Raw genomic sequence first — 20,481 nt, forward strand, 5'->3', positions numbered from 1 at the left:
AACGCATAAAAATTATCAAAACTTCCAACTTATTTTCTGAGAGGAAATAAGTGTTGGTCGTAAAGCCATAATAATGATAACATAGTGACACAAAGTGAATGTTTTCATAGATTTTTACTCATTCAAACGGAAAAAGGCTACCAGCTAAATTGACAACACGCCGTTGTCTGACGCACGCCGTCTACGAACCAATCAACGTCCAGTATAGGGACGTCAGTATGCAAGCTATTCCCTGCGTTCGCAAAATTGCAACGCGAAACCAAATCAAATTGATCAAATGTTTAGAATGTGACAATAAACATGAACCTTGTGCAGAATGTAGCAGGAGATAAAAAAAAAAAAAAAATGTTCCTGCATGAGTTTCTCTACGATACACAAACAGAGGAGAGCAGAGGAGGGAAAGGTGAAGCAAAGAAAACAATACCCGAGTTAATGACAACTACACTTGTTACAATGCAGGATTTTTTAATTTTTTTTTATAAAAGCCCAAAATAGTTGATTTACTAACTGACAGACGTCAACTCCAAATTCCCATTTTTGTAATGGCGGAACGAATCGGCCGTTTGTTCCGCCCATCCAATCACTGCTCTTCAGGTGTTAGTCAGCGTGTCTTAGCAAACACGCTGTGACAAACATGTACATCGAACATCAGTCAGCCAGAAGGCTTGTGTTCAAGTCTACATGGATGCCGGCCTGTGGGTGTGCATACATGACGGATTGCACTGCGTCACGCGTGTGCGTACGAGCGGGAAAATACACGCCTGTGCGGTCGGTGAGATATTTTTCCATCCAACTGAGCCTTTAGGAGAAAGGAATTTTACATTCTATTATGACACACCATGTATCGGCACGATAAACTACAGCCATCACATCATTCTAAAAAAAAAGTGTGTGTGAGAGAGAGTTGACGGTGTGTGTCTTTTGTGTGTATTTTTTGCGGCCGATAGTATTCATATAAGCCCGTGATAAACCGTAGCCATCATCACAGTGGGAAAATGGTGAATATGTTTTTGCAGCAGAAACAAAAACAATAATGCAAAGCCGAGATAAAGTCCAGCTATCGTATCGGAGGAGAAAAAGCGGGTGTCTGTGTGAGCAGCTGCATGTTAGAAGTAGACACCATCCGTGCAGAATTATAAGAAGCCCGTATATGAATATTTTTGTTCTTTGAACCTGTTTGTATGTGGCAGAAACCTGTGAGAAACGACCTTCGCTGAAGGATGTATGAAGGTCCTTATGGCGAGGTTACTAAAATTGAGCCGTGTTAGACCGCATTACCTGACAGACAAGGTGGCACAAAATCATATTATTCAAACTAAATATATATGATAGATCTCAGGGGTGATTGATTCTCCAGATTCAGTCAGTTTCTGCCGTAGTCAGTATATAAAAGTGGACGTAGCTTCCGGCTCCAAAAAAACGAGGCCGATGCGGAAGTGTCTTAAACTGCAATACCACCGAGTCGCCACTAGAGGTCAGCTCCAAAAAAAAGCGCCGGTTTTCCATAGGCTCCCCAATTCAACTCGCCCCAAATATGGTCACCTCCGGCTCCGAAAGCGCTCTGAACTAGCAGGATGGGCGCCGGGGCGAATTTCGAACCCGAGGCTTCACGACGGCCGTTAAAAAAAAAAACAACGGGTGGCGCCCGGTTTCTTTCCCTAATTTCGTGTTGACGAAGAGTTGAAGACTTTTGTGAAATTCTGAACGGCATTTGGGCCGAAGTAATTTGCATCTCCACTTGGGGGAAGAAAAGTGTGTGTTAAAGAATCGAACAGGGAAGGCGCCACCGTGTGTAAAACAGCACAGCAGATGGGTTCCAGATAGGGATGGTTAAAAATGATAATACAGTTTGTCCCTCTCTGAATTACATCTGTTGGTTGGTTTGAATGAAACAAGTGCAAACACAAAAGTTCTCCGGTTTTGTATTTCTTTGCTCTTCTTTAATGCTGAGTGCTCTTAACTGTCCCTAAAAGAAACGTGCAAAAAGTAGGAGAGCAGTTAAATCATGGGAACGCCATGTTCCTGCAGGACAAATGAGTTTCTGCCGGTCTTCATTTTTTTTTTTTTTTTTTTTTTTTGTCAGCTTCCGAAGAAAAGCTAACAACACAAAGTTCTCGAGCTGTTACGGAGCTGTAATGAAATCCCAAAAGTTCGAAATATCCCTGATTGGCAAGCGATCAATCAAATTCTTTTTTTTTTTCACTTTTTGCAGAAACAAAATCTCTCACCCACACACACACACACACACACACACACACACACACACACACACACACACAAATGAGTATTGTCATTAACTTTCATACAGTGACAAATACATCACCCCCCCCTCCACCTCTTCTCACACACACCGTCTCTTCATCTCCCAATCTGTCGTTTACACACACACACACACACACACACACACACACACACACACACACACACGCGCACGCGCGCACACACACACACACACACACACACACCGCCATGCACAACCTGCTGGAGTGTTTTTTTCTCCGCTGTATTAATATTTATGATCAGTTTTAACGGCTGTGGCTTTTACAGCCGGGCTCTCAGTGCGCCGCACTTTATTAATATCATAAGGACAATGTCAGCAGAGCCCTTAAAAGATGGGTGTGACAGTGTGTGTGGGGAGGTTTTCAAAGAAGTGGGGCAGCGTTAGGTGGGGACGGTGGGGGGTGGGGTGGGGTTGTATAAATGTGTGTGTGTGTGTGTGTGTGTGTGTGTGTGTGTGTGTGTGTGTGTGTGTGTGTGTGTGTGTGTGTGTGTGTGTGTGTGTAAAGGCTATTGAAACGAAACAGCAGTGTGTGAGTATGTGAGGAATTTGCATGTGTCAGCTGTTCTCTCTCTTTCGCCTTTATTTTATTATTTTTTTTATTCCCCTCCTCACACTTTCATTTGTGTTTGTCCTTCATAGAGAGGTAGTTACACAAGATAGATGCAGCTCGTAGTCATGTGAGGTCTGAACGGAAATATTGATCCCTCTCGACCCACGCTTTACTTTTTCCCCCTCGTACCGAAACTCAGTCCGACGTATGTGTGTGTGTGTGTGTGTGTGTGTGTGTGTGTGTGTGTGTGTGTGTGTGTGTGTGTGTGTGTGCGTGTGCGTGTGTGTGTGTTTCCTTAGATATTATGAGATCCCAATCTCTGGCCTCTCACCAGATGAAGGGTGCATGCCAGGGGGAAAAGTTGCCAACAGACTATTACAGAGGTACCGCAGTGAGCCCAGCATCACACACACAGACACACACTCAAACACACACACACACACACACACACACACACACACACACACACACACACACACACACACACGGATGATGTTGGTCAGGTGGGATGTAGAGGTGTAGATGTGTGATTGTGCGACCAAGTAAAGGACAGAAGGGAACGTTGAAAAGCTTCCGGTGAACACTTCAAAAACGTCTTGGTTCTGTTTTGATTTCATTTCAATTTAGGTTTTATTTTGAATTTTATTTATTTATTTAGCTACTCTGCAATAAATTTAATTTTAGAACAGTATGAACAAATATTGTTGTTGAATTTTTTTTCTTCTATTTATTCACTTAATTTGCAATACATTAAATTTGAGACTACTAAACAACTATAACAACAGCAACAATAATAAGAAGAACAATAATACATACCGCATTTTCTGTGAATGGTTCCTTTAAATTCAATCCATTGTAAATCTGTCACGGCCTCGCGCAACAACAAACAAACAAACAAACAAACAAACAAACACTGACCAATCCTCCCTGCTTCCATCTGCTTCTCTTCCAACTTCCATCCTCTTTCATTTTCTTTCACTCTTCTTCCCCTCATTTGTCTGCTGACCAGCCTGTTGGTGATGGAGGCATCAGTGGTGCCTGTTTTTTTTTTTTTTTTTTTTTTTTTTTTAGGAGGTTACCATTATTTATCCTCTGCAGACTTAAGCATTCATGTGTGATTGAAAAACCTCAGCAGGTTAATCGAATGTAAATATTCCGGGGGAACCGACCTGTCGGTAATCGATAACGGGATGACAGCGTAGACGGTGAAACTCCCGTGTGCCCCTGCTGGATCAATGAAACCTCAGAGCCTGTTAGCATTACCCAATGTTGAGCAAACGTGGTAGGGCCGGTAATGCTAAAGCAAATTCAGGCGGTTAGACTTTACACCGGGCTGAAATCTTAAAGCATTTCAGTCTGAATTTAATAATACAAAAATTTAAAAAAAAAAGAGTTGTACTTTAGTATCGAGACACAACATTGTAAATGTATAATATTGTGTATAAGTTAGGATGTCTGCTAACAAAACTCTTTGTGAACTACAGTGAATTACTTTAAACCATCCAAAACTGAATGTATTTGGTGTTGAAAAACTGCTGTGCAAATTTTGACGCAACTTAATTGGATGAGTATATAACGATCACGTATATGGTTACTTATACCCGAAGTGAGTCCAAAGTCAAACATTGCTATTTCAGCTATTTAGAGTAGATTACAGTTCACAAAACGAACCATCGAGTGTATTATTTGCCCTGATTTACTCGGCCTTATTTCAAATGATAACAAACATATTCTTATTTACTCGTTATTGCTCTCATAGCGTTGTATTGAAGGATCTGTACGGAGAGCATGGAGGGGGGGGGGGGGGCAAATGAATGAACTGACGTCCATGTTTTCATCCCTGAAAAGTTACTGAACGCTCTTCTGAAAAAAAAAGAGTTAATTCTTTTTTGGGAGAGCGAAGTAATAATTTCACAAGTCATGAAGCTCCTTATTACGTCTAATTTATTTGACGAACCGCCGAACGCTTCACGGCTGATTTACAGCTGAGCATTTCAGCTAAATATCTGCAGGGAAACGCTCAGCATGTGCAAAATGCACACACACACAAAAAAAAAAAAAATCTACAGAGACAAAGTTTTAAATACAGAAACAGCTTTTACATGAGGACACGAAGACAAGCAAACGTAGACGGACAGGTTGCACAGGTGGTCAGAAGAACGTGTAGCATATCGGTTTTAAAAATGCCAACGAGTCAAAATACAAAAGATAATTTCTCATTCAAACCATGAACTAATCCAATGTGTTTGTCCTTCTTCTGGGTTTTGCTCTGTTGTCATCATCGGCCTCACCTCACCATGCTTCAGAAGACATGCTTATTCCTACTCTTATTACCTGTAAGTAGAGATCTCACACCAGGAACGACTCCTTCTTCAGAACATTACTTGGTTGTTTTTTTTCTATTTTAATTTTGTCCTGTTTTCTTGCCATCCTGTTTAACTTGTATCATACGTAACCCTTGTTGAATTTGAGGATAAATTAAGTATATGAATCTTCAATTTTTTTTTTTTTAAACTTCCTAGAAATTCTGGGGGGGAAAAAACCTAAAATTCCCCTGGCGAAAAGTAGAATCCACATTTCGCCTGTTTTTTTTTTTGTTTTTTTTTTCTTGCTGTTTTACCAGCCAACATATGATTTACACTGCATGATACAAAAAAAAAAAAAAAAAAAAAAATGGACAGAACAACCTGGCAAACTGTTTCTGGATGTACATGAATTCACACTTACAGGAACTTGCCAATGAAAATGCAAGAACAGAGAAGTGACACAAAACAATTCACACTGTTGTAAAACTGGAATTGACAATATTGACATTTCCCAACAGCATTCAAAATCAAAGTTATTATCTAACAATGTATTCAGTTCATATGTATTATTTGACCTTTTTTTTTTAATATATACTTTCACATTTCTTTTTTTTTTTACCAAAACAACTATAGAGATAGTGCATGAGAAAATGATTTTGTATGTTATGTTGCAATGTCAAAAATGCCAAGTTTACTAAACGTCACCATATATGTACATATTTCATAGGTTTTTAACACTTAATAATAGCTTTGAAACTGGAAAGTCACATGCTGTGTTCCAAATGTTGCACTTGCGTACTAGCTCAAAACAGTCCACAAAAGTCGTGTGGACCCTTTCCACCCTTCTTGGCTACGTAGAGGAAAAGGCGGCGGGGCCACCGACGCAAAGAATTTTCCAAATGAAGGCGTCTGAGGAAGCTGAACATCAAACAACGGCGTTTCTTTTTCACTGCCGCTGCTGGACGGAAGAATCAGCGTGTTTTATCGAGTGTGTCAAAAAGTAGGCACCAAAAACAGGGAAATATTTTGGGGTAGAACAGTTGAAGCTGCGGATATTTCGGCGGGTCATGTATTCACACGGGAACAGTTATTTCCAGATAAGAGTCCTGACAGGTAAGAGCACTATTTGCGAGCGTACTTAAAGGAAGTATACGTCATTTGGCACACGGCAAACGATCTAAACTTTTGTGACCTTCCTGCTTCACGTTTACAAAGTTACATCCATCTGCTGTTGCTGTTGTAAACAGCATTCCTTCAACTTCCTGTTATTGTTCTTTTTAATGTGGGATGTACCAAAAATATCCCCTCCGTAGCTAGACGCTTCTCTTCACGGTTGAGTGTGTATTGTATCACGACCGGCTGGTGTAACTTCAGCCCGAGTTTGGTCGGCGAAGGGGAAATTTTCGAGTCAGACTTCATCTGCATTGTTTGCACGGTCCGCCTCTTAACGCGTGTCACCCTAAAAGGTCAATGTAATTCACTCTTATCTCCTCCACCAAGTGGCCATTTCCTGCTTATTAACCAGTTCTAATGAGGAGCTATTATAGCTGTCTGTTCATACATGCACCGGCACACACACACACACACACACACACACACACACACACACACACACACACACACACACACACACACACTCCCGAACACACACGTACACACCCCAGCATACCTGCCGCAATCACATGCACTCCGTTGCCCCGAGCTCACCCGCAAATCCCTGCAGAGAATTTCCACAAAAAAAAAAAAACCTCCCTGCTTCTCTGGCAGTCTTCAAAGCGTCGTAAAATAAAAATAAAATAAAAAAAAAAATCCTCCAAATCTGCAGCCTGAGTCCTTAACTGAGCGGAACAATCATCACATGCCAAAACTTCCTCTTAAGACAGCCTCCCCGAGGCTCTTTGACCCCGCCGGAAATTACTTCTTTCCACTGAGAAGCAGACACAATTAGAAAAACAGCGGCCGACCGCCGTGGCTTTAGCTGCCTCTTTTCCACGCGCTCGCTGCAGTGTTTAATTTCTTCTTGTTAAAAAAATGAAAAAAAACAAAGTGAGCCCGCGGCGTCGCACCGAGTCTCCTGCAAACGTGTCGACATGCGGACACACGTACTAATCTATGAAAAAGATGGGAGTTAAAACCGATCACACAAAGACACCACAATACGCGTGAACTCCGGGAATGACCACGTTCAGACACGCACGCAGTGGGAACGGGCAGGGAACGAAGAAATTCACGAACACCTTCATTTATGTGTAGAATTTGAAATTTGAAGACGGTGCCTTATAGAGATTGACCGATGTGGAGCGGACGTTACCGGGGACCTCTACCAAAAACGTTGGTTCTATTTTAACGGGGGTCTTAGTCGAGGCTTATTCCAAGATCGTACACACGAGTGGAATGCTTTTCCAACGTTTCTTTTGTTTTTGACAATGCTGAAGTTTAACTTTAGGGCGAGGCGCTATCGAAGCCCGTTAAGTCAGCAAAAGCGCGGTGCGCAGCCGAAAAACCTTCCCTCCGGAAACAAGGAAGTAGAAGCGTTAGAAGATAAAAGCGTTAAAAGATCAAATTAAGAAAATACAAATGAATATCGGACGACAAATAAAAACTTAGAAACATAAATTAAAGTTACCTGTAAATAAAAAAAATAAAAATAAAAAAAAAATAAAAAAAGGAGTTCCACCCTACGTCACGGCCGCTAGCGTCAAGGGTGCGTGTTCACGTCGGTCTCCCAGAGGCTGCAGGTGAACAGCAGGTCACGGAGATTATTATGCATCGCATTATTCAAAATGAACTGCGCCTGTTCTGGCTCCACAGCATCCCCGGTTAAATGTTACGACGCAAAGCAGCGGCTGCACAAACACGCGTGCAGACGCGCTCGCATTTATACGTCGACACAGTTCGAGCCCCGGGATGTTTACTGTTAGATGAAGAGAGGGGTTTAAATTTGTGCGAGACTCCCGCAGAGTGTGTGTGTGTGTGTGTGTGTGTGTGTGTGTGTGTGTGTGTGTGTGTGTGTGTGTGTACACACACTCTCCTCTCTCTTTCTTTCAATCGAGTTTCTGTCAGTCTCTCTCTCTCTCTCTCTCTCTCTATATATATATATATATATATATATATATCCCTCAATCTGTGCCTCCTCTCGCTAGGTCTGCCTCTAAATCCTGTGATACGCAGATGAAAGTTTGTTTGGCCTTCGCCTGCAGCCTCCTCCGGAGCTACCGCTGTCATCCCGAAGTGACTGACTGCGGCGCTGGCCGGGGATGGCTCCAGGATGTTTTAAGCTATCCGGCTGCCCCCTCCGCCCTCCGCCCCCACCACACCCCCTCCCGACGGCTGAGGCCGTTTCCAGCCCCATAAGACAGGAGTTCTGTCAATTCCCCCCGACGAGTGAAACAAATGTCGTCGATTCCCCTCGTTTGATTGGAGGCCTTGAGGTCCCTCCGCGTTGACATGCCAAGCTTCCCCCCCCCCCCCCCACCCCCAAAAAAAGACTCAATGCCCCCCTCTGCATGCGTCGCTCTGCGGGCCAAGAACAACAATGTCCACCTGTAAATGGTGATTCTTACAGGTGTGCTCATCTGTAGCTTTTTGTCCAACAATATACGTCTCTGCCAATTTCTAGAGACTAAAATCCTTCACGAATACCAAATACTGATGACATCATGGTTGGTTGTTGCTCGGTCAAACCACTGAAATGTAGTTGATATAATGTAGTCAATGTCCATCAAGTACTGTATGAGTGTTAAGTCAGATTAAAAACCTTTTTTTTTTTTTTTCACATAAAACTATTCAAATTTAATATCACGTCTACGTCATGTGGTGCCATTTCTGCCACGTCTAACTCAACTTGAAAAAAGAAAACGTACGGCATGGCCAAACAAAAATATGTAAATACAAGAAGTAAAAAAACATTTTGAAAAAATGGGTTCGAGGTCAATGGGTTAAATCTCTGCCTCTTACAAAGAGGAAAACAAATCATAAACCCCGATCAAAGGTCATAAATTCCCCCAAAATATATGTTGCTAATTTAGCATAGGCTCTAAATGCTGGTATAAGCTACAAACTGTATTTATTCCCTGTACAAGTAAACATAACTAAATAATAAATAAATAAAAATCCTCAGCATTGTTGAAATACTGAGCAATGAAACTTCAGTATTGAATTTCACTAAATGAATCCCCAGCATTTGGGAAATGAACCCTTCAAGTGCTCATGACATCTAATATATCAAATGAGCAACAATTAAAAAGCTTTTTTTTTTTTTTTTTTTTTTTGGCCTTACCGAAAGTGCTGTTGCTTCACTTCATTTTTTTCTCATCTTGCCCCCCCCCTCCCACCCCTCCCCGTCTTCCCCCTCTACTGTAAGTGTCTGTTCTCGAAAGCCCATCAGGGAGGAAGCACTCAGCTCATGTAAATAAAAAAAAAAATAAAATAAAACCAGCGTATCTTACCGCGCACATCTCTCATTAACGACGCATCAAACGCCCGGCAATTAACGTCACCGGGGGATGGGGGGGGGGGCAACAACATCGTCCGCGATTCTCGTCGCTGTCGGCAACTCGGCGGAGTAACCTTAGTCGCTTGATGAACTGCCGCCCTGACATTTATTAAAGAGGGATTATGTCGCGCTCATTGCCACTTACAATATGCGAGGAATTTATCATTCAAACGAGTCCATTATCGGGATGAATGTGCGATGGGGCGGAGGTGTATAAAAAAAGAAATATAATAAGACCAGGGGAGAGGAGGGGAGGGGGGGGACTTTCTCTCAACTTTAGAGTTTCCATCTGTTGCTTCAGTTATTCTTTTACGTTATGCCCGCTCTCCTTTTTGTCACTAACTCCTTCTCCACGCCTTCATCTGTCCTCCATGTCGATTGTTCCCGTCGGTTATTCGCTCTCCAGATCTCTTCGTCTTTTCTTTTTTTTTTTTTTTTCCATTCAGTTGGTCTTTCGTTTCTTTCACTAACTTCCTCCTCCTCCTCCTCCTCCTCCTCCTCCTCCTCCTCCTCCTCCTCCTTCTCCTCCTCCTTCTCCTCCTCCTCCTCCTCCTCGCACCCTGCCCACTTTCTGCCAGAGTTCGGTCAGATAGCCAGGAATAGGGCCACTCTAAGCTCCAATCACACAGGACGCTTCTTTTTTTTTATAAATTGGTGTGGAGTCGAAGCGCGGTTGAATCTGGAGTTGATGGAAGGAAATGATTATGGGAGAAAACTTTGTCGGGCCATTTCTTCATTTCTGTCTCGCACTTTTCTTTCTTTCTTTCTTTGCTTTTCTCTCTCTCTCTGTCTCGTACCCGCCACTTCCTTCCTTATATTATTCCTGAACCGTTTTCGTTTGTTTATTTTCTACTTTGCCTCGTTCGCTTTTCTGTCTCCGGCTTCTAATCTTTGTGGGTTTTTTTTTTTTTTTTTTTTTTTCCCATTTCTGTCTTTTTTTTTTTTTCCCACAGAATTGCTTCAGTACTCAAGGGCAAGTACAGCTTCATCATCTGATCCCAGACGCACCCACGCTAACGCTAATATGCTTTACTGCTTTAATTTCATATTTTTTCCGACATCTCTCTCGGTCGCACGCCCGTGTTATTGCCGGTTTATACTCCGGGCCCGGCGCGTCGCTACGGGGATGAGAAGGGACGTTGCCTCCGCGTGTGACCTCTAGCTTATTGCTTTCTGACCCTTAATAGGGCTGAGCAAAATGTAAACGCTGCTCACGCATTCACAAACACACAAAGAGAGAAAAAAAATAAATACATAAATAACAAAAATGTGCACAGTAAGCACATATTATTGTATGCACCTATATTACAGACCGTTCTCACCGTTTAAATAATTATGCACACCGCACATGCAATAACTCGTGATATGAGTTCGGTCTCCAGAAGGAATTCTCTCCATATTGGATGATTATGCAGCGCGTGATTTGCACCCCGAAGGCAACTTTTTATATATCGTGAAAACGAAGCATTAGCAGATTTGGCGAGAAGAGGTGTTCGTTTAAGCTTCGACGCAGAAGAGTTCAAGTCCGACCTCAGACCTGTTCCTCGAGCTGTTCCTTCCTCAGATCCGAGATAGACCTCGCAGCTCCAACGATCCGTCGGATGTTTAGTCTTTTTTTTTGTGTTTATTGTTTTTCTAAAGGCGTTTAGCGCCGTCGCCTCACGGCAGTGAAGATCCAGGGTTGGAACCTCGGCCGGGCGTCTTTCGTCTGCTGGGTTTGCCTGCCTGGGCTCTCTCCGGGGTGCTCGGGGGGGTCTTCCTCCCACCGTCCAAAAGAGTCGCAGCGCGTCGGGTTTAATTGGTGATTCGGAAAGAAAATGTGCCCGCGGGTGTGAACGAAAGTGTGACCGGTCTTTGTTTCCGTCTGGATAAAGCAGGAACAGATAACGGACGGATGGATATCTTTCTCAAGATTTCTTTTGTACGTTTTATGGCCGGACGTGTTCACAGGTAGCAACCCTGAGAGATGTTTCTTGTTTAAGTGAAAATTGCTGCAGAAACTTTTGATCGTGGGTTGGAATAAAAATGAGAGTTGTTTTTAAACACACTTCTTTTTGACATTAAGTGGTCCCCGCAGAGTCATTAGTCAACGTTGCTGTGATTTCATTTTGTGGCTTATGTTTTAACCAGCCACCTGTCACCAATAGGGGTGATTTCTGTTCAGGAAGTTTTTTTTTTTTTTTTTGGTCTCATTTGCATGCAGATTAATTTATTCTATTATAGCGGTCTATAGTCTAGACGTTTTGAGAGAAGCTCGATTAGTCACTGTAGATATGATGTGCTTTCGCTGGCCTCGTATTTCTGCCTTTTCAGAAAAGACGGAGGGCTTTTTTTTTTTTTTTTCAGAGACACGCATAAACAGGCGTTATTAGGGTCACTTCGTGATAAGTCACCGAGGAACACGCCCACCCGCTGCCCGGCGTGTACCAACGAACCCAACAGACACGTGTTGCATATGCACGCGCGGCGTAATGTCCCAGAACACGCAGTTCTTCCACGGACATGGAGGCTATGGAGCTGTTTGCTCATAGAAAAACCAAGTGCACATACGCACGTGCCGGCGTTATAGCCAACGCTTATACACACAGCCCACTGTATGCCGTTCGTGACTGGATATCAGACACTTTCAGTAAGTAGGAAAATAAAAATGTGTTGGTGGATTCTGGGGGAGTTTTTTTTTTTTTTTCCTTCAGAACAAGAAAGTATCAGATGGATTTTGTATGACTCAACTGGAGCTAAATTTACTGTTTCAAATTGAGGTTTTTGATGCAAATATTAGTGATAGAATCTGCAAACAACAGGAGGCCCTCGCGTCAACAAAACGCAGCTTGTCCACGTTGTGAGGAACTTTGGTTTACTGGGCCGTTCTGTTCCGACAGCTTGATGCCACCGCAATTATGGCCTGTTTTTTCAGTTAGCTGCACTCAGAAACCTTCAAGGGATTTCCCATTCTCTTTTCGATAAGTAAATAAATAAAAATAATATTTTCTTTATGTTTTTCTAATTTTAATAGACATATTATGCTATTTTAAAATGAATTGAATAGAACGGGCACAACGCACCTTGCCTTGCGGACACATTTTTTTAAGTGAAAAAAATGGTGCGACCGTGAAGCCAATCTCTAAACTTCAGTTTGGCCCCATAGCGAACCAATTGTTGATGTCATCGCTTGCTATGTTTTATCTTTAAATACAGTTTATGGCGCAACTATTATGGTTATATCCAGTACGCACTATGACAAAGAGAGTTATACAAGCCAAATACTCAAATGCAGGCATGGTGCTGTGATAACAGTTCATTATTTCAAACACAATCGATTTTAAAGACACTTCCAAAACTTAACAGCAGACTGATATTGATTTCTTTGCTTTTTGGGGGAATCTGTATCTCTCTCTTTGAATTGATATGATAGTGACTCAATATGCTTTTGGGTCTGAAATGGAGCAGTTTGCAACAATGGAGGACAGCCGAGACAAAAATCTGGAAGAAAAAAAATGAATTTAAATTAAATGGTTACTTTAGGGTCCTTTATTTAGTGTTGGATAATTGAAGACACTAATCCAAAACTCAATTTGCCAGTTAGTGATTGGTCGAGTCACCAAAAACATTCCTGGGAAATTTGGCCTTGAAGAATGTCGATGGAAAAAGTTGACCATCCTTCATGCTACTGTATATTAGAGCTCCTCATTAAAAATGTAATGTTTTCTATGAAGTATTGCACATACATCATAAAAAAAATTGATTAGAGGAAACAAGACGGATCAGAGACGAGCTCCCTCGTTAGCGAAATAACGCAGCTAATGAGTAATTACAGTAATGCAGAGGCATGACATAAACCTGATCTTCAGTTGAATGGTATTGAAGTACATAACCATTCTAATTCTAAAGAAATCATTTATAGCTGTTTTTGAAAGTTAAAGAAACTCACTGGGCTTCTTGGTTCTCTTTGGATTTCACTTCAACCCCCAGATGAACCCAAAGCTTTTACATCATACGTTGCTGTCTGCTGGTTTACAAGTAGATCAAAAGTATATTTCTCTAACACCAAAACACAATTACGTATAAAAGGGAAAATGCTTGGTGAAAAAATGAAATCATATATTTCCCTTGATCTATGGGGTCTTGTGAACATGAGCTCTTGCTATGATTTCTGTTGATGTAATGGATTTTTTTTTTTTTTGTAAAGTAAGTAATGTGAATTAATTTCAAGAACTACCTCAAGTCACTGTTGATTTGTCCTTTAGAATTAGAAGAGGTTTTTTTGTTTTTTTTAATTGCTGCTTGAATAAGACAGTAATACGCAACAGGTGTGTCCAAATACAGATTTCGGAAATAAAAAATAAAAAAAACTTTGCGTGACCCTCTAGCGGCGTGCATGGACATTCTGGAGTAATCTATTAGTTTCCTCGATCAATTTGAATAAAATCGAATCTCATTTAATACACATCAATGGCAGCTGGAAGTTACAGTTGTTACACTTGTTGATTTATGGACTATACCATTGAAACTATGGCGTGTCAAAAGGGAGGATAACGGGGTAAAGTCAGAACTTTGTCAATCAGTTGTTGTTACCTTTTTATATGAAAGTGTTGTTTAAGGGCCCACTATTCAATGTTTTTAATCTACAGATTATGAAAGACATTGTTGCACATTAAAATGGACTAGTTGCTAATGCTGGTGAAACTTCAGAAATTGTGTCGATAGAGCAAAATCTCTTCGTCAAATGAAACTGTCCAGCCTTAAATAGATTAAAACCCAATGGTGTAATTGGGTGGTCCTCCATAATCTGAAAAATCAAAAGGTTTCCAGGATTATCACTTGGATGTTCCCCTTTTAGGGGCTGACAAGGTGTAAATACCAACATCCATTAATTGTACCACCACATATTCAGGCTACCGACATAGAGAAATAGCTGTATTCATTATTCCACTTCTTGTGCTATACCTAGTAATTGAATGATCGACAAATATTTGGAAAATACAAAATCGTTATGCGTTATCGTTAAAATTCCCCATCAAACACGAGATCTACACAACAGATTGTTAAAACACCATAAACTGCAAAAGAAATATACTTTTTTTTTTTTTTGTCATTCAGATTCAGGCAAAAGGAGGCTGCATGGTTTTTGTTTTTTTTAGCTTCTTAAGAAAGACCTTTTAAAATGTGACAAGCCTCGTGGGCCTCTTATGACAGTAAATCTGGGACTGTGGACACGATTTGGACACAGTTTGTCTAGTCGAGGTGACGTTCCAGCTGCAGTTCCCCGAGTCAAACTGCAGAGAAAGACACGGAGTTCATTTAAGTCATACTGTAGAACTTGAAAACTTTTCGTGCAGTGAACAATATGTCGCGTTCAAATTGAAAATGAAGGACGCTAATGATCTATTCTGGTGTTTTCGGGTTCATGGGACATTTCTGACTTCCAGGGGAGGTATTTCTTTACATGCAAGGACAAGACAGTAGAATCCGCTTTGTTTTGGCACTTCCGTAAAGTCCTCCGGCGAGGCTATACCGGACGGTGTCAGATTGTTAATGGCTCGCTGTCGCTTCTGCCATCTGGTCCCTCGGGCGGACCTAGAAAACGGAAAGGTTCAGGTGAAACCGCGTAATATTCGACGTAAAATTGGCCAACAGATGGGAGCTGTGGTGTGTGAGCAGTGAAAGAAAGAGGAAGACAAAAAAAAAAAAAAAAAAATCAAAGGACGCAACAGCACTCAAGGGACATCTCATCACCAGTCATTAGACAACTACACTTACCATTACGTATAGCCACTGTAGAAGCCCCCACATGTTGCCCCAATTACTGAATGTCAACCTCTCCCCGTTGGATCATGTCGCCTGTCCGTTCTCTGCTCTAATTGCTCCAGAGGAAAAAGAAAGAAGAAGAAAAATAAAAAACTACCCTTCCTTTTAATTTCTAACTGAAAGCCGTTACATCAACCAATAATGGGGTCACGGACATATTTCTCCCAGTTAGTTACAGAGAATGAGTCATCTTGGAAATGAAGCCGTTAAAATGTAGCTACTGGATGGGAGGCCTGATTATGCCATCAGCTCAAAGCCTGAAACAAAAGCTTGGGCCAAAACTACTCCGTCAGCACTTTCGCTGATGCTTTTTACTTCACGATGAATTGTTCCGAAGCGGTATCGTTTTAGACGCCGTGGTTTGTCACTGTGCCAGTTTTCTTTTTTATTATTTTTTTTATTGGAATATCTGAATTCGATTCTACTGTACGAGACGAAATGTCCGAGGAAGTCGGAGCAACGGAATGAGGAACCTCAAAACTAAATGATCTTTTGACGATTTCTTGTATTTTTCCAAGGCTAAATAATCACTTCACGACCACCCGGTATGCGATGCCAGCAGAACCAAGGTTTTAAAACGTGCATCAACTTCATCCTGAATAAAAAAACAAAACAAAACAGGAGTAATAGCCAGGAGGGTTTTATTTGTTTCCGTAATAGATAAGAACATGTTTTATAACGACATAATTACAACCCAGGCACAATAACATAAAGTTGACTTAAAAGCATTGCTTTACAAAGGAATTGAATGTCCAATTCAATTCCATTTTCATGTTTTACAGTATATTGCTGCGAACACTGTAAACAGAAATATGTATATATTTCCTAACTTTTTAATACTGCAATGCATAAAAACCCAAAGTTCATCTTTATGTGGCATTTTTTTTCTTTTGTGTTCAAGTCACTGTATGTTATAAAGAAATATATCTTTCTTTTGCCCGCTGTCGTCACCATAAATCATCTGCCCGAGAGTGTTTGTTTTTGTTTTTGTTTTTGAGATGTACGTCTGTATTGCGTATCTGCAATTGTCTCTTTGGGCGCTGCACGTGGACTTAACGCACTTGCGTTCGTGTCTGTGTGTGTAAACCTACTTGTGTGTGTGTGTGTGTGTGTGTGTGTGTGTGCGTGCGTGTGCGTGCGCGCTTGTTTGCGTGTATGTGTTCGTACAACTGTAGGAAGCTGGCGAAAAAGCAGAAGGAGACCGCCAGCAGCTCCACTCAGCAGAGGGAGATGGGTCCGGTCACCACGGCGGACAAGAGCACCACGAAAGTCAGCACCCTGCACAAGGACGACCCCTTCTCCACCTCCAACCAGGACCTCAACGGGTTCAGTAAGTCAATATCCCCAGCAGCTGTAGCGTGAATGCGCAATCCAAAATGTACCAACTGTAGGCGGCGGCAAGGTCGTGAAGTTCAGTCGGAGGATAGAATATGTGGCGCCAAATCACAACACGGGTCACTTCGAGGCGCTTTAACACAGTAAAGTCCTTAAAACAAAACTTTGCGACATTATACAGATGAAACCCAACAATTCCCACGTAAGTCCATTTAAAGGGAGGACAAACCTCCGTAGGGTGGGAAGACAAACCTCCAACCAGGCTCGGAGGCTCGGAGGCGGGCGGCCGTTTGCCTGGACGCGGTTGTGGGTGAGGGGAGAGCGGAGAGAGAAAAGGACAGCATGGAGATGCAAGACATGAGCGTGGTGGCGGAGCCGGTAATCGCAGAGAAAGTACAGAAACTACAAGAGAGGCAACAAACGATAAGCAAAAACGTATGATATAGTGCTCCACCCTAATCTCTAAATATATAACCCAAGAATACAACACGTGTCCGGCGAAGGTTGCTGTGCAGTTATTAAATCAAAAACCCTCCAAATAATTTGCAAGTTGGCTGCAAGTTGACTTTTTCTTTCGCATTTGTAAAGTTCGTTTTGCCCTCTTCGTCTACTACTTTGAAAACGCGCCTTACGCTTCGCCTTAGTGCCATTAATCATTCTGTCACATTCATTTACTGAAATGGCGGACGTCTCATTTTAGGGATAAAACCCTCCATATGGTCGTCTTATCGCCCGGCATCACAGGCTCGCTCCCGTCTTGCTTCGCGCTGCTGTAATCGTTTCCGTTCGCAGGCGAGTGCGGGCCACGCGCGCCGTCGGGCCTCTCGCGGAGCTTCAGCCGCAACCTCACTAAAGTTGGCCGGTCTGCAACCGCGGCGGCATATTCCGCCTCTGCGCGTGCGTGCGTGTCCGGTGTAATTAGACGCGGACCTCTCGGGAGGGCGTTTTCCTCTCGAAAATGTCAAGCTGGCGTTTTGGGAGCGCTTGGCCGTGAAAGTGTGCCGGGGAGGGACGAAGCGGCGAGCTAATGCTGGCCGTAATTGCCTGCGCTCTCCCTCCGACCGTCCGCGCTGCGGTTCTGACGTGCGATAATGTTTTTGCATCGGAAACACTCGGAGGCCGAGCGCTTTTATTTATACCGTCGCAAATGGATGAATGATGAAAAAAAACAAAAGAAATTGGCTCGGTCAGCTGTTCGGCCCCACGTGCAGAGAGTTCGGGCCGGGTCGTGTGGCCTCAAATTAATATTGCGATATTTTTTATAGACTTCATTTAACCCTTTGACGCGTTAAAATAACACCAGCAGGATGATTGTTGTCGTCACTGCAAATGATGTCTCTAATCAAAAACATTCTTGTTTATATTCACGACCGGTCTCCATCGCAACAATATTAAAACCTCGAATCACAACCGAGTTCAACTTTAACAAAACAGTATTCATTCAAAGAAGCGTAAAGTCGAGGCGTATCTCAAGACGGTGATTTCTACCCGACGTGTATTCGATACGTCGCCCGCCCCGGAGACGAAGGAGCTAACTGTCTCTTTCACTTTGAGTGTTTGATGACATTTTTAGTATTGTTCATGTTAAACATGACCTTTTTTTTTTTTTTTTTTTTTTCCCCCAACTAGGCCCTAATTAAACTGTGTTTGGAGTTTTCGAAAGGTTGCTTGAAAGTAATGGTAATTTCATAACTCGCGGATTGTTGTGTGCTCCAGAAGCAGATTTCACCAGACCTTGCTTGGGGCCAAACAAGAGTTTTAGTATTCAAAGTGCAATTCTTTGATTAGATTTTGGGCACATGAAGTCTGGACATGCAAAAGGGACCGGACTTTTCCCTTCTTTCTTTTCCTTTATATTTTGGGCCAACGTATTATATATGTATCGGCTTTTAAAGGTTTCCTAAGGTGTAATCCAGATAGAAACATCATAATGATGTCTCTTTTTCTGTGCCAGTTTCTTTAATGAGTTTGTTGTTTAAGATTTGTGGCCGTCAGCTTTCACGTATCTGTCGCTCTGTTTGGATTTCGGCTTTGAAACATATGAGAAAAGAATGGAGACAAAACGCGCACACGCACACACACACACACACTCACACACACACACACACACGCATGCACACACACACACACGCACACACACACACACACACACACACACGCGCACACACACGCATGCACACACACACACACACACACACGCGCACACACACATTCACTCACAGCCAGTGATCCAGGCTCAGTCCTAATGAGACAGAGAAAAACGCTGACACAAGGTAGGGTACCCAATAATATTTGCACGAATGGACCCTCGCAGGGCGAATAACCTTTTTGTGTTATTGCATTCGCACCCAGTCACCGACTATCTTCACGGGACATTGCTGTCAGAGCGGATTTTTGTGTTTCTTTTTTTTTTTTTTTTCGGTATGCAGGTGCACTTTTCGCCGTATTAAAGTTGAGCATTAACATACGGCGCCCGAACGCATGAGACGAGAGGGATCTTATCACAGAAGAGGAGAACATATGGTCGTGTTTGGAGGGTGAGAGGTACAGAAAACTGAATATGAATTAGAATAAGGAGGGCGAGGGGGAGGCGGGGATCATTTTCACATCAGGAAATTATCATCACATTTATTTTTTTTACAACATTAGGACAATTACAAACCCTGGATGAGGTCTGTATCAGCCTCCTGCCATTTATTTCCATTTGAAGAGGAGCTTGGAAACAGGGGTACAAAAAAATAAATAATAATAATTCTGTTCTAGCAAATGGAGTTCAAGTTTCTCAGAGCAACTGGTGAGCAAACGTTTTATGTTTTATTAAAAAAAAACAAATTGTCGTTCTTGGTCACGGCTAAAACTTGGACTTTCAATGTCTGATAGCAGCGCGGTTGTCCGAGAGACGCGTCAGGAGACGCAGTTCACCCTCGGGACAACGGTAGGAAAACGGCGGCAGAGTTTTGTGGAAGTGAGTGAGTGAAAACACTGAAGGAAACTAACATTTACCAAACGAACGTGCACTTTGTAAAGGGAGAGGAGAGGGGGGAAAAAAAAAAAAGTGCTCTCTCGGTAGAACAGCAGGAAAGAAGAGCTGAATACGATGAAACGGGGGCTTCGGGAGGAAATAAAAGAAAGAGGCATATCGTGTCTTCTGCTCAGAAAACACATACAGGAAAGGTGTGGCGTAAATGTCTTTATCTTTTCCACTTATGGTCACTAGCTCGGCCCTCGCAAAGAACTGATGCGCTTGCACACACACGCGCACACACACACACACACACACACACACACACACACACACACACACACACACACACACACACACACAGACCCTTGTAGCCTCAGGTCCAATAGATAAATGTGTGTAGGCTCGCTGTGATATCTACTGTGGATTATTGAACGGGTTTTGCCGGCATATAATATGTCACAGTCAGTCTCCCAGCAGTCCCCCTAGGTTTTATCTTATTGTGTGTGTGTGTGTGTGTGTGTGTGTGTGTGTGTGTGTGTGTGTGTGTGTGTGTGTGTGTGTGTGTGTGTGTGTGCGCGCGTCTATCCTACATATCATTTATTTATAGACCCCCTCGCAGCCCCTGTGTGCATGTGGGAGATAGTGTATCTGCGAGGACGTAGTAGCCATCAGTCACTGTTTGAGGGAAAACAAAAAACAAAAAGCAAGCCTTTGCGCTGAATCACATTTATAAGCGACGGCATA

General features: G+C 42.5%; 1 protein-coding gene across 9 annotated transcripts in view; it reads left to right on the top strand.

The window, feature by feature from the left end:
* The window catches only part of ptprt (protein tyrosine phosphatase receptor type T), a 258,730-nt gene that overhangs the window by 165,339 nt on the left and 72,910 nt on the right, over positions 1 to 20,481 (top strand). For 7 of the 9 annotated variants that reach the window (XM_069169709.1, XM_069169711.1, XM_069169713.1 and 4 more), the window contains one exon: positions 16,613 to 16,767. In XM_069169709.1, the coding sequence (XP_069025810.1) occupies positions 16,613 to 16,767 (155 nt within the window). Of the gene's footprint in view, positions 1 to 5,137; positions 5,168 to 16,612; positions 16,768 to 20,481 lie in introns of all 9 variants that reach the window. The other 2 variants (XM_069169710.1, XM_069169712.1) reach the window with 2 other exon arrangements.

This window comes from Embiotoca jacksoni, unplaced genomic scaffold (genome assembly GCF_022577435.1).
Source record: "Embiotoca jacksoni isolate LCO1_2020_lvr unplaced genomic scaffold, fEmbJac1.0.p SCAF_46, whole genome shotgun sequence".
NCBI lineage: Eukaryota > Metazoa > Chordata > Actinopteri > Embiotocidae > Embiotoca > Embiotoca jacksoni.